This window comes from Erigeron canadensis, chromosome 4 (genome assembly GCF_010389155.1).
Source record: "Erigeron canadensis isolate Cc75 chromosome 4, C_canadensis_v1, whole genome shotgun sequence".
Lineage (NCBI taxonomy): Eukaryota > Viridiplantae > Streptophyta > Magnoliopsida > Asterales > Asteraceae > Erigeron > Erigeron canadensis.
In genome coordinates, this window is record NC_057764.1 from 35,189,981 (window position 1) to 35,203,361 (window position 13,381).

General features: G+C 33.9%; 3 protein-coding genes across 3 annotated transcripts; 2 read left to right on the top strand and 1 right to left on the bottom strand.

The window, feature by feature from the left end:
- Positions 1–1,501: 1,501 nt before the first annotated feature.
- LOC122598362 (mitochondrial import receptor subunit TOM6 homolog) lies at positions 1,502–1,874 on the top strand. The gene has a single exon (XM_043770954.1). It carries the CDS (start codon positions 1,614–1,616, stop codon positions 1,776–1,778), a length of 165 nt encoding a protein of 54 aa, XP_043626889.1. The 5' UTR covers positions 1,502–1,613; the 3' UTR covers positions 1,779–1,874.
- A 1,806-nt stretch (positions 1,875–3,680) lies between these two features.
- Positions 3,681–4,433, top strand: LOC122598688. Its single transcript, XM_043771267.1, has one exon. The coding sequence runs from the start codon at positions 3,681–3,683 to the stop codon at positions 4,431–4,433; it is 753 nt and encodes a 250-aa protein (XP_043627202.1).
- Positions 4,434–4,559: 126 nt separating this feature from the next.
- On the bottom strand, positions 4,560–7,141 carry LOC122595731 (plastid division protein PDV2). Its single transcript, XM_043768160.1, has 2 exons — positions 6,864–7,141; positions 4,560–5,329 (listed from the first exon to the last, which is right to left on the bottom strand). The coding sequence occupies exons 1-2, from the start codon at positions 7,068–7,070 to the stop codon at positions 4,703–4,705; spliced, it is 834 nt and encodes a 277-aa protein (XP_043624095.1). The 5' UTR covers positions 7,071–7,141; the 3' UTR covers positions 4,560–4,702.
- Between the last annotated feature and the right edge of the window lie 6,240 nt (positions 7,142–13,381).

Consider the following 13,381-nt stretch of genomic DNA (forward strand, 5'->3'; position numbering starts at 1 on the left):
CCGGTTGAATAATTTGGGGTAAACCACCGACTTGATTCAATCTGAAAGCGTATCATGCATGTAGTGATTACATATTATCCAATTTTGTTTGTTATTAATTGCACATCCCCGACAACTAACGACATAAGTTTTTATATATTCGTTCTGAATTTACACAAATATATAAATATTTAAATATTACTTGCTTTTTTTATATATAAAAAAAACCAAAAAAATTTATACAAATTTGATATGTATTTACTAAATATCAACATAACCATGATATACAATAATGGCTTCATTAGTTAAGTCTTTAAGATCAAAATGTATTTATAAACTTTTGAAAACATAGTAATTATTTATTATTGTATAATAGTTATATATATTTCAAATATGATTAAATTTTATTATGGTTTTGTTGATAATCGATTGATGAATGATGATAGTAAACTTTTGTAGTTTTGTCATTCTTGGTTAGTTGGTTGATGGCTTAGAATGTTTGTGTGATTATCTTTTATAGTCAATACATTTTGAATAAGTATAACATATCAAAATTGATTGAATCGGTTTACGCTTATTATCTGATTCAAGTATTCGGCTATAACACCAAATTGATTTCCAATATAGTAATTTACCCAAAACCATAATATGACGAAAGTCCATGCCTCAAGTATAACAAACGTACATTATTTTGCCACCACAACACACTATACCTTAATTAGAATTCCATCTCTTTAAACTCGAAGACAGAAATTCTTTTTATGAATTGTGAATTCGATTCCTCCACGCTTTAATCATCTTTCAAGTTTCAATCACTCACTTTTTTATTTCATGTGTGTACTCATCCATTCCTTTCGGTTTATATTAAATACTATACTTGAATTTGAATTTATATTATCAATTTATCTTAGGTGTCTTATTATTAATACAAAAAAGATTTTGGGTCATAAATTTTTTGAACCTTAAAAAAAGAAAAAACAATACCACTTAATAAAAATTGTTTACTTCTTTGGTTGACCTCGTCCTAAACTCCTATGTGGTCTAACATTTCAAAAAGTCCGAAAAAAAAATATTAAGTGCGTCAGAATGTAACTAACTATGTCTGAAAAGTTATAGTGTGCACGAATTCAAGTCGACCTTTATTGTATGCATGAACTTAGTAAAAATGTTCAAATCATGTAACTTTTTGTAATCGACCGATCAAAACCTTGAACGTGGCCAGTTCAAATATAAATAAATTTGCACTTGGCAACTCATATGGGCTGCCACGTACACCATGTTACATGATTTGAACGTTTTTACTAAGTTCGTGCATACAATAAAGGTCGACTTGAATTCGTGCACATTATAATTTTTCAGGCATAATTTTTGAGGCATAATTAGTTATAGGTGCACTAAACCCAAATATAAAAAAAAAGACGATCTTGGATAGCAAGATACAAAAGTTGGGCTAAGTTAAATGGGCCTAGAGATAAATTCCTAAAACGAAACAAAACCAAACTCTTGGACCATACGAAAGTGTTTAACATCAATTGCGTTAAAGCTAGGGTTTAATAAATTCCCCAAAGTAATTTCACTATTTTTCAAACGGAAACAAAGTCCGGCCAAAAAAAGAAGAAGAAGAAGAAGAAGATATGTTTCCAGGGATGTTTATGCGAAAACCAGACAAAGAGGTTGCTCTGAAAGAGCTTCGTTTCCATGTCGCCTTGTTCGGGTCATGGGTCGTTGCAATCCGGGCTGCTCCATACATTCTCCATTATTTCTCTGATAACAAAGATGAGCTCGTCCTTGATTTCTAATTATGCTTTATATTTGTTTTTATTTAAGAGGCAAAAACATTATTGATCTGTGTTAATGATTTCACAGTTATGATTATCTGTGATAAGATTTTGTCATAATAATGAATCATGGATGTGTTGTGTTATTATAGTCATTTGAATTCATGACCTATGATTTTATAGGAATCTTTTGGTATGCTTAACGTGTTTATGTTAGCTCGAATCACCACATCATATGTCAAGTAATGATTCTTGGACTTATTTCGAAAATAGTTTTCCACTAATCACTAGACGGACAGCCTTTTTTAACCATGAATAATGACTTAAATCGATGACGCAGAGGCACCACAAGTTGATCTATAGATAGTAATTGACCCTTGGCTAATGTAATCTTAGGTTGTCAATTTTGTTCTTAATGATTAAAGCACAACACAGATACTTGAGATATCTCAAGAACATGGTGTAAGAGATGTTTATGATTTTCTGTAGCCTCAATTGTTCTGTTCCGTAAGTGTGATTCATTGTCTAGATTAACGCACTTCAAATATTAACTTATTTAGCTGGTTGCACTTTCAAGTTATGCATACAATAGAATGAACGAAATATACATATACTTATAAGGTATGGGAGAGCTGGAGAGGTTTCACCCCATAACACCATGTAAATATGTGACCCATGTCGTAGGCTGGATAATGGCTACAAACTTATGGCGAGAGTGATGGTCATCAATATCCTATTTTTGTAATACTACGACATATATATTCACCAGCTTTTTAGTTAGAAACAGATCATCTATCGCCTAGTGACGCAACCAGCGAAAAACAAGCAAAGTTGAGATGGTCCTTGATACGATTTGTATGGTTATACGGTTATTCCCATTGTTTGAAAACTATAACATCAAATAATGAATAGTATCCCTTTCAAGACATAATCAAATAATAAAATTTGCATCCTTCGTATACTTCCTGACTATGTTGATACTCCATGTCTTTACTTTTAAACCAAAAGTGCTTAGTTATATGGTGTCTTATTCTAAATCATATAAGACTACCTAAAATAAACGTAAACTGCAATGGAGAAGCTTCTACTTGTTCATTTTATCGGAATTGACAAGTCTTTTCGACACATATACGGGGGCTAACTAGGGTTTCTCTATAAATGTTTTCCGGCCATCCCTTGGCACTTCAAGATATATTTACCTATGATATTTTGAACCTAATGTCTCTTATCAGAAAAATGGGATGTGTATCCTCTGGGCTAAACCGGTGTTGTTACATTAACTAAATAAGAGTAGAGATGTACACCGTCAGCCATCATTTTCCAACAAAGTACATAAATCATCTTTGGATTATAGAACATTATTAGAGCTTATTAACGGAAATCAATATTAATATTTTAGAGTTATTTTCCTACTGCACCTAAAAATAAATAATACGGAGTAATTAATTAATTCCAAACACATCCTAATCCAGTAATCCTCACAAGAATCTAAGATGATAAAGTGACATGTTTGTTAGCGATTTTGCTCAAGGAATATAAAGTTAAAGACAAATCTTTGATAGGGCAATTCTACAAGTCCCTAAGTTAAAGAAAATGAACACGATTTTTGCTTCACACTTTTCCAACTCCAATTCATCATGCAATAAGCTACCTCATCTTGCCACCAAGCATCATGTTTCCAATTTTTCACTTTCTTCCCATTTAGCATCGCCAATTTCAAACCCTGAATCTTAAGATGCCATAGCCACGCACACGTTGTAAATAAATTACCACTAAGGCCTAAGCCTCCTTAATAAGCTATTAGCACCAGTTGTTATTCCTTTAAAGAAACAACATACATCACAATGCTTTATAAATGAATCACCCCCAGCTTCTAATTCTTTAAATTCTAACCATCTATTTTTCATTAACTTGCACATAACCATGAAATACAATGAGATCTCTCATATTAGCCACCCCGAACACCTGCTCCAATACGACTATACCCAAGTCCCATTCAAGTGTGATGGATGCAATGAACCTGGAATAGGATCCAACTACAAGTGCACCACATGCAACCATGACTTACATGTCCATTGTGCCCTTCCATCACCTTCAATCTCCCATCCTTTCTACAGAAAATGTACCTTTGAATTCCTCACCACGCCACCAGGATCATTACCCCGCTACTGCAACGCATGTCAAAAAGACATTACTGGGTATGTGTACCACTGCAAGGATTGTGGTTTCGACCTACACCCATGTTGTGCAAAGCTCCCGACCATGTTGAATGATGGTGAGATTAAGCTGTACTTGTGCCGCAAAGTGAGGTCAGCCTGCCACAAATGTGGTAAGAAAGGACGCAGTTGGAGTTATAGGTCAACATGCAAAAAGTATAACTTACATGTGGCATGTGCAAAGGAGATGTTGGTGGAGAGTTGGCACGATATATATTATGGAGTCGTGTATGGGGAGAACAACAATTATAACGGTGACATGTATGGAAGAAGTTGGAATTTAGAGACTAAAATTCCCAGCTTAAAAGGGACACTACAAAGTTATCATAAAAAAAGTAGAAAGAAAATGAAGAAATGCTGTCAAATAGCTGGTTTAGCAGTGCAGTTTGTGATATCAGCAGTTCTTGGTGATCCCACTACCCTAATTGTTGGTGTTGTTGCTGCTTTAATGTCAAAATAGAATATGGATTACTTTATTCTTTATACACAAAATTTAGATCACATTGTATCGTTTCTAAATTTAGTAGCTAATTGTAAGTGTGACATAAAATGAAAACTAGATAATAGATTAGTAGCAAACCTCAGCTTCAGTGAGCAAACTGAACCATAAAACTCATATTATAACTGATCATCAAATCAATGTCCTTGATGAAGTTCCTAAAAATTTACTAGCAGTGTTTCCACATGAAACCGGATATACAAATGATTAGATAAAAAAAAAAGACTTGTTTACCCCCACCCATAACTTACATCAGGTAATGTAACATCGGATTTGAATGGGATTTCCACTCTTTCTTTCACAAGGCAGCGTGTTATGCCATTTTCAACAACCAGAACCTTCCCAGGTGGACACTTGGCCATTGTTTCCTTGATTTCTTCATTCCCCTGTTCTTGACCCATACCCAAAACTTTGGATTCATTCCATCTTCTATTGAGCCTTGGTTCAAAACCAGACAAATGCATAACAGCTACAAAACCAACAAAGGTAAATGCCGTCTTTACAGCTGCCCCAATAATTTGTTTCAAACCTTTCAATGAGCTTTCGGAAGTTGATTGGACGCTACCCTCTGGATCACTAGTTGGAGGGTCATTGTGAGGGATTTTGTTTGTTACAGAGAAATGTGACAGATAACCATTCTCGGAGGCTAAAGATGTAGTTGGACGGGTTGGGTAAGGGGGGAGAAGAAGATCGTTGTTTTCCATATCTACTGTTGAGCTGGCAAAAGCAGTAGCTTCGTGTATGACCTCCAACTCCTCACCTTTGTATGCTTTTAGCTTTTCTAGCAACTTTTTGCGACTATAATCGATCTCAGCAAGAGATGCTTCTTTTTCATACCATTGTTGTTGTTGTAATGCCTAAAACAATATACAAGTGAGGACATTTGGTAAGAGACAGGTAAAATAATTAAAACAGTTCTAACATATAATCAGAATACTAATTTTACTCGCCAATACGGATTAATTCTACATAATGATGAACAGATTGATGAGAATATTACTCACAGGATAGTACAGGTTAATCAAAATGGTGACCATCATTGGAAAATGGGAATTTGGAAGTTTTGCAAGAAATGGTCCATAATGCATAGTATCTATAATCTATGTTAAATTGCCACGCTTAGAGTGGTAACGATGTTATTCACATTAGGTTTTAGATGCAAATCAAGAATGATTAAAGAACGGATTATAGAGAGTTATGGTGATGCGGGTGCACAAGGACTTCCTAACCCGATGAATCTGATTAGTATAAAAACAGACCCATCTTGTGAATGTGAGATTTCACGACATTTACTTGGGTTCAAACCCTTAGGTGGATGAATGTGATTTCATGGCAGCCCACTAGTCTCAGCCCCGAGTCAAGCCTGTGAACTCGTAAAGAACAGTCATCAGGTTCCTTTAATGAGTCCTTTTTGAGATTTGCATTTTCAGCAAGGGAGCTGGTCTTTAATTATTATTCACCTAGTTTACTGCAGTTTTTAATACTTTGACTACTTATCAGTTCTTCAAAGTTTTATCGTCTTTTCAAAAGCAAGGATTAAATGTTTGCTTTGGCTACATGTTGCTGCCTATAAAAAGGCTTCCAAGAAGACATCCTCTTCCGTTTAAATACACAACAGATTATGAAGTTTTTCTAAGTAATTAACTCAAAATGGGAGTAAATTATTGATTGTTATTAGTGTGGTGCTATTTGCTTTATCACTACAACTTCATCTTTTCACCCGATTAATTTTTGGTGGCGTTTAGTTACTTCACCCAAGATTTAATCAGGTTGTTAGGCTTGGTGGTGGAAGCTTTATCCAAAGTCATATCTATTGTTCTTAATTATAAGTTCCTTAATATCATATTAATTAACCTATCTCTCGTGTATCATATGGGCTACGGCTTACAAATAGTAGTAACACTATTAATGAACAAATAGATAAAATAATCTCTAACTAGTAGTCAAATGTAGATAACTAGTCAGAGTGTAATTCATTCACTAAATTGTGAAATGAAATTTTTGGAGAATACTAAATTTAAGCTAGACAACTTCACTACTACTAGAACAATTCATTTCGTCAATAAAACGCCGGTTCACAACTTTTAGGCGAGCTCGGAAAACTCAGCACTAGTAGCTAACTTGAATTTGTCACAGCATTAAAAAATGACCAGGCCCGACCCATTTCGACATGTACTACAAGCCCTTGGTGAAACTCTTTCCAATGGGTATGCCTCTAGCCTCCTAAACCCACCATAAACACAAAAAGTACCAAAATTTGGATGGAAAAATGGGCAAACGAGATGCATAACTGATTAACTAATAATCTTGCTGAACAATATTATCATGGTTAATGGGAAGAAAATATAAAAAAACCTTATATAATGAAATTAAAGGAACAGAAAAACAGACCTGCAAAGAAGAAAGTTGAGCTTCGAGAGCTTCGAGGGAATCTCGAATGTTCAAAAGGCTTTCGGATTCATCTTCATCTTCATCATCAGCAACTTCTTGTTGTGTGGTTTCTGTTGTTGGGTCTTGAAAATTGTGGATGGAATTAGAGATTTTGGATCGGAGCTCCGAAGCTCGAGCAAGTACTAACCCGATACCCTCTTCATCCATGGTTTTTTTTAGTGGTTGTTGATGATAGGGTTCTTTCTTTTTTTTACACTGATAATAAAACACCGCCAAATGTTAGGGCTCCTCTTTTTTTTTTTTTTTTTTTTTCTCACATACATTTTATTTTAGAAAAAAATAATACATGGGTAAATATTTTAAAACTTGTATATTATATATTAAAAATTAATTTTAAATTATCTAGCAACAAGATATATAATTTTAATGCACCAAATTAATTTTAATTGACACAAAATCTTTTATTTTTTTTCAGCACTAATTTTATTTTATTTGTTCATTTACTGCGTTTTGGTTTTTCATCTTGATATGGTCTTATTTGATAAAATAAATAAATAAATAACAGCAGAACAATTATAGTTTGCAATTAAATTTCTAGTGAAATCACTTCTAAGTAAATATTTTAAAAATGAGTAGAAAAATAATTTATAAAAATAGTCATAAAAACATTCAAATCAATCGGTATATATCTTAAACTTTTTTCTTTTGCATCGGCATAATTCGAGTAGGAAAATTCCATTTACTTATCTAAATGTTCTTTCTAAATTAATATATAGTTTTTATTTGAATGACATTATTTTCATTTATGCCATTCAAATTAAAACTTTTTTATTAAATCACATATTAGATGGTTAATGAGTCAAATTCTAAAATTGTAGCGTTATGAGATATTTATTATATTAAGAATAAAATTGACAAAGTCTTGTATTTCTTTTTCATGTATTTCTTTCAGAGTAACCCGCTCTAAGGGTCATATCATATTTGTAAGTTTTAATGACATATGCAAAAATAAACTGTACAAGTGGTTATATGAACATTTCAAAAAATATATCGTTATATTGAATGAAAAACTATAATGTTATCAATTTTTAAAATAGAATTTAGATAAATATGAAGTTCGTAGAAGTAAATTTTAAAAAGAAGTAAATTTTAAAAGAAAGATAACCAAAACTAAACAAAATTTGTAAAGTACAAAAATAAATATCAAAACTAAAATACTTCTAGATTGCTTGTTTTAGTTTATCCAACAAAAGCAAGATAAATTGGATAAAATTATTTCCTTTATTAACTATGAAGAATTGTTGCATGCTTAATATGAAATTCAGGATTAGAGTTTAAAAATTAAAAAATATAATTTATTTATGCGTGCAATTTTCTTCTATATTTTAATATCTTCGGCTTATCAAAAATATATAAATATACTTTGATAATTAAAAAGTTATAGATTTGTAATAATTTTTTTATCCACAAAATGCATAAATATAATGATCCAAATAAAAGCATATTTCGATAAGTCCAGCTTATCAAAAATCTATAAATATACTTTGATAATTAAAAAGGTATAGATTTGTAATAATTTTTTTATCAACAAAATGCATAAATATACTGATCCAGTTAAAAACATATTTCGATAAGTCCGGCTTATCCAAAATATATAAATATATAGTTTGTAATAATAATTTGGATTTGATGAATAGAGATATTTTATGTTTCAAAAACTTTCCTTTAAATCCAATACCCGCGTGAAACAAAATTAGCGTAACATAAACGCGCGGATTATTAACCGACTTCAACTTATATCAATCTCTGCATATATATACACACATAAACATTACATACAGATACAAGATTTCGTTCTTGCGTCTGCGTTTCAATTACGTTTGCATTCAAGAAATTAGGGGTTTTTTTTTTTGAACTTTTTATTTTTATAGAAATTATTATCGTATTTAGGGTTCGCATTCTGCATATTGGGATTTTTCAAGAAATTGTATTTTGATATTGTTATTTTGTTTCCATGTAAACTAAAGCTTTCATGATTCAGGTTTGTTCTCTTGATACCCTTTATTTATGTCAAATTTTCATTATTTTTAGGGCTTTTTTTTAGTTTTAATTTTCTTTTTTCACTCCCCATTTATTTATGTTAATATATACCATCAACAATGTGCAGCAACAGCACAGGCACAGTCGCCTTTGAATCTCATAGCTTTTGATAGTTGATTGGTTATCTTCTTGATATAAATGGGGGTATCTTTTTGTTTTCTTTTTTAATTATTATTTTATTTTTTTATCGGCCCTTATTTAGCGGTCTTTGATGTAAAAAAAAAGGACCCTTTTTTCCTTGATCCATGAGATGGTATTATGTTGATGAACTATGATGGAAACTTCCATCAGTATGCTTTCCGATGTACTATAGACCCTTTTCGTAAATATACTTTCTGATGTCGCTAATATGGACCCTTCTTTCGGTATGCTTTCTGATATAACTATGGACCCTTTTCTCGGTATGCTTTCTGATGTCGCTAATATGGACCCTTCTTTCGGTATGCTTTCTGATGTCGCTAATATGGACCCTTCTTTCGGTATGCTTTCTGATGTCGCTAATATGGACCCTTCTTTCGGTATGCTTTCTGATGTCGCTAATATGGACCCTTCTTTCTGTATGCTTTCTGATATAAGTATGGACCCTTCTTTCGGTATGCTTTCTGATGTTGCTAATATGGACCCTTATCTAAGCACGGACCTTTATGACAGTATGCTTGTACATGTATTCAATGGACCCTTAATGCAAGTATAATCCAATGTAAAGAATGGACCCTTCGATCAGTATGCTTTCAAGAAAAAAGTTTGATGGTCTTTACAACGTGAACTGTAATCACATTGATGATCTACAAGTCAAATTTTTGGTCTTGGTTTGGTATGTGTGTCAAATGTCTGCTATTGAAACTCTGACTTGTAAACAATGAGCCCCTTTGGCTGCTATGTTTTATTATGTACAAAGTCATCCTTTCTTGCCAGTATTTCAATCTGATGTAAGAATTGACCCTTAAGGAGGCTTTATGGTGTAAGGATCAACCCCTTGTTGGTCAGTATGCTTTTAAGGATAAAGTTTATTGGTCTTTACACCATGAACTGGTAATCACATTGATGATTCACCTTTATATTGTTCAATCGATGGTATGGTGTCTGTTCCATAGTCAATATCAGAAATTTGACGTGTTATCTATCAGCCCCTACGGCCTAGTATGCTTTTTGTAAACAATTGTCCCTTATTTCAAGTATGCTTTTTGTCTTTTTAATGTGAGAATTGACCCTTTTAGCCAGACATTCAATGGTCTTCACACACTTTGACCTTGTAATTGCATCTGTTTCAAAGTTTTGCTATGACGTGTAAAAAGTTTTGCTAACAATGGACCCTTTCGGTTGGTATGCTTTTAAGAACAAAGTTTTACTATAGACCCTTTTCGTAAGTATGCTTTCTGATTTAGCTATGGATCTTTCTTGCGCTATGCTTTCTGATATAATTATGGACCCTTATGTAAGCACTGACCCTTTATGCCAGTATGCTTGTATCCTTTCTTGCCAGTACATCAATTGATGTAAGATTTGACTCTTAAAGAGGCTTTCTGGTGTAAGGATCAACCCTTTCTGGTCAGTATGCTTTCGAGGTTAACTTTTGTTGCTCTTTACACCATGAACTGGTAATCACATTGTTGATTCACCTTTATATTGTTCAATCGATGGTATGGTGTCTGCTCCATAGTCAATATCAGAAATTTGCCATGTTATCTATCAGCCCCTTGGGCCTAGTATGCTTTTTGTAAACAATTGTCCCTTTTTGCAAGTATGCTTTATGGTGTATACAGTTGCCCAGTTAAGGAACGATAGATATGATATTATGGATTTCATTTCTATAGTTGATTGGTTATCTTGAAATAAACGAGGGTAGCTCTTTTTTTCTCTTTATATATACTTAGCGGCCCTTCTTTAGCAGTCAGTATATGATTTGATGTAAAATAATCGACCATTTTCTATGATCCATGAGCGTCTAATCACGCTGATTAACTGTTATGAACTCTTTCGGTCAGTATGCTTTTTGATGTAATTATGGTCTATGGAGCCTTTTCGTAAGTATTTTTTCTGATGTAGCTATGGACCCTTTCAGTACACTTTCCAGATATAATTATGGATCCTTTATGCCATTCTGATCTAACTACGGACCCTTTACATGTATTCAATGGACCCTTGATACTAGTATGCTTTTCAATGTTAAGAATGGACCCTTTCAGTCGGTATGCATTCAAGAAATAGGTTTGCTGGTTTTTACTCTTTACAACGTGAACTGGTAATCACATCAATGATTCACAGGTCTGATTTTCTGTGTATGTGTCAAAGGTTGAAAATCTGACTTGTAAACACTGAGCCCTTTTGGCTAGTATGTTTAATTATGTTAACAGTCATCATCCTTTTTTTGCCAGTATTCTATATGATGCAAGAATAAGCACTTGGGCATAGCCCAGTGGCCACCTGCTGCCTTTGAAGCTGGGCCCACAGGTATAGACCGAGAGGTCGCGGGTTCGAACATAGTCTCAGACGGTTCTCCCAATTACTTTGTATGTGAAGGCATTTTACAGGCATCATACCTTTGCAGGGTAGGGATGATGGGTACCAAATGGTACACAGGACTAAGGTGTTCCTGCCAATCTACACTTATATGATGCAAGAATTGACCCTCAAGTAGACGTTATGGTATAAGGATCAAACTTTTCTGTAAGAATGATTTTGAAAGGGTTCACACCCTTTGCGACCAAGTTCGTCTTGTTACCAAATGCATAAAGACCATCTCTGAATATGGTCGGAGTTTTAAAGCCATTTGTGACCAACTGTCAGCGATCATCATCCCGTTGATGAGAGGCTGACCAATTTTATTGGTTTCTTTGTGGGTTGGTGCCTACTTTTGAAAATTTCTTTACATCTCTTCGGTGTACTTAACCGCCACCTGTGTTCTATGATTTATTAGCATTGGCCTAAGGTCAGGAGATGTTCTTGCAAGCCATACAATGCTCGTCTACTCTATCGGTCGCTTTCTCAGCCTATTTTTTTATACTCCGCCTATGGCTGGCTGTGGCAGCCTGGCAGGGGTGGCCGTGGAAATCATGGTGGAGGTTACAATGGTGGTTATGGTCGGGTTGTCGACCTCCACCTTGTCAGCTTTGTTGCACCAATAGTCATCATGCAAATGTGCATTTCAAACTCTCCACCTTTGCATCTCAAAGTACCCCAGTCGAAGATTTGGCTCAAGCATTTGTTTCGTGTCCCCAACAATATTCCAGATTGGTATGTAGATACTGATGCCTTTGGTCGGTAGTTCATCCACCTCTGAAACTTAGTAATGTTACTCTTAAATCACGTACTCCTCTTGTCACCTTCGGGAATGGCCAATCTTTTATGTTTCTCATATGGTTCCTTCTCATCTTCGTAACAATATACTTCTCAAGGGTATACTTGTGGTCCCTAATCTATCTTGAAATTTGCTCTCTATTAGCAAACTCACTCATGATAATAGGGTTTATGTTCTGTTATCTCATCCTCGCTTTTTTGTTCAAGACTGGAATATTCAGATATATTACTCAAAAGAACCGACACAATACGCCTAATCGATTGGAGTTGCTAAAATTCCCAAGCAAGTACTAGCTCAAGGAAGATATGAAAATGGGATATATGTTCTTCATAATCAATCTGAAGCGTTTTTAGCGTCTAACAATTGCTCCGGTCATCATTTGATTTATGGCATTCTAAGTTGGGACATGTTAATATTGAGACTCTTAAATTGGTGCAAAAGTTTGGACCTTTATCTTTTAATGCTTTATTATCGTCTTAAGTTTTTGGAAAAGTTTGGACATTTGTCCTATTACCGAAACCTGTTTTATGTCAAATGGCTAAAAGTCACAAATTTGCCCTTTGAAGTAGTTGTCAGACGTGGATTGCATCGACTTGACTTAATTCATTATGATGTTTGGGGACCCTTGTCACTTATGTCTCATGATTGTTATAGATATTATACTGTTTTTATTGATGATTTTTCCCGATTCTCATGGCTATACCAGCTAGTAAAGAAATTTGATGCGTTTGTGGCAATTGAAAACCTTGTACACTTTCAGACGCAATTCTCAGGGACTCAATGATCAAGGACAATCTTGTCTAAGACCAAAAGCTAAAGGTAAGATCTCTAATGCATTTTGAGCCATAGTTCTTTCTGTTGTAGGACCTGCAATTCGCTATAGGAATACAGTCGTAGATGTTTAATGCATTTTGAGTCATAGTTCTTTCAATTGTAGGACCTGCAATTCGATGATGTATATGAATATAGTTGTAGATAATCAGCCCTTCTGTTTATTATATGCTTTCAACCGGTGGTATTATATTTGTCAACTTTGGGTTTTTGAATGATCCTTGAAAGCATATCATGTATAATAATCAATCAAACATGCTCCCTACTTTTAATTTTTGATAACTAAATA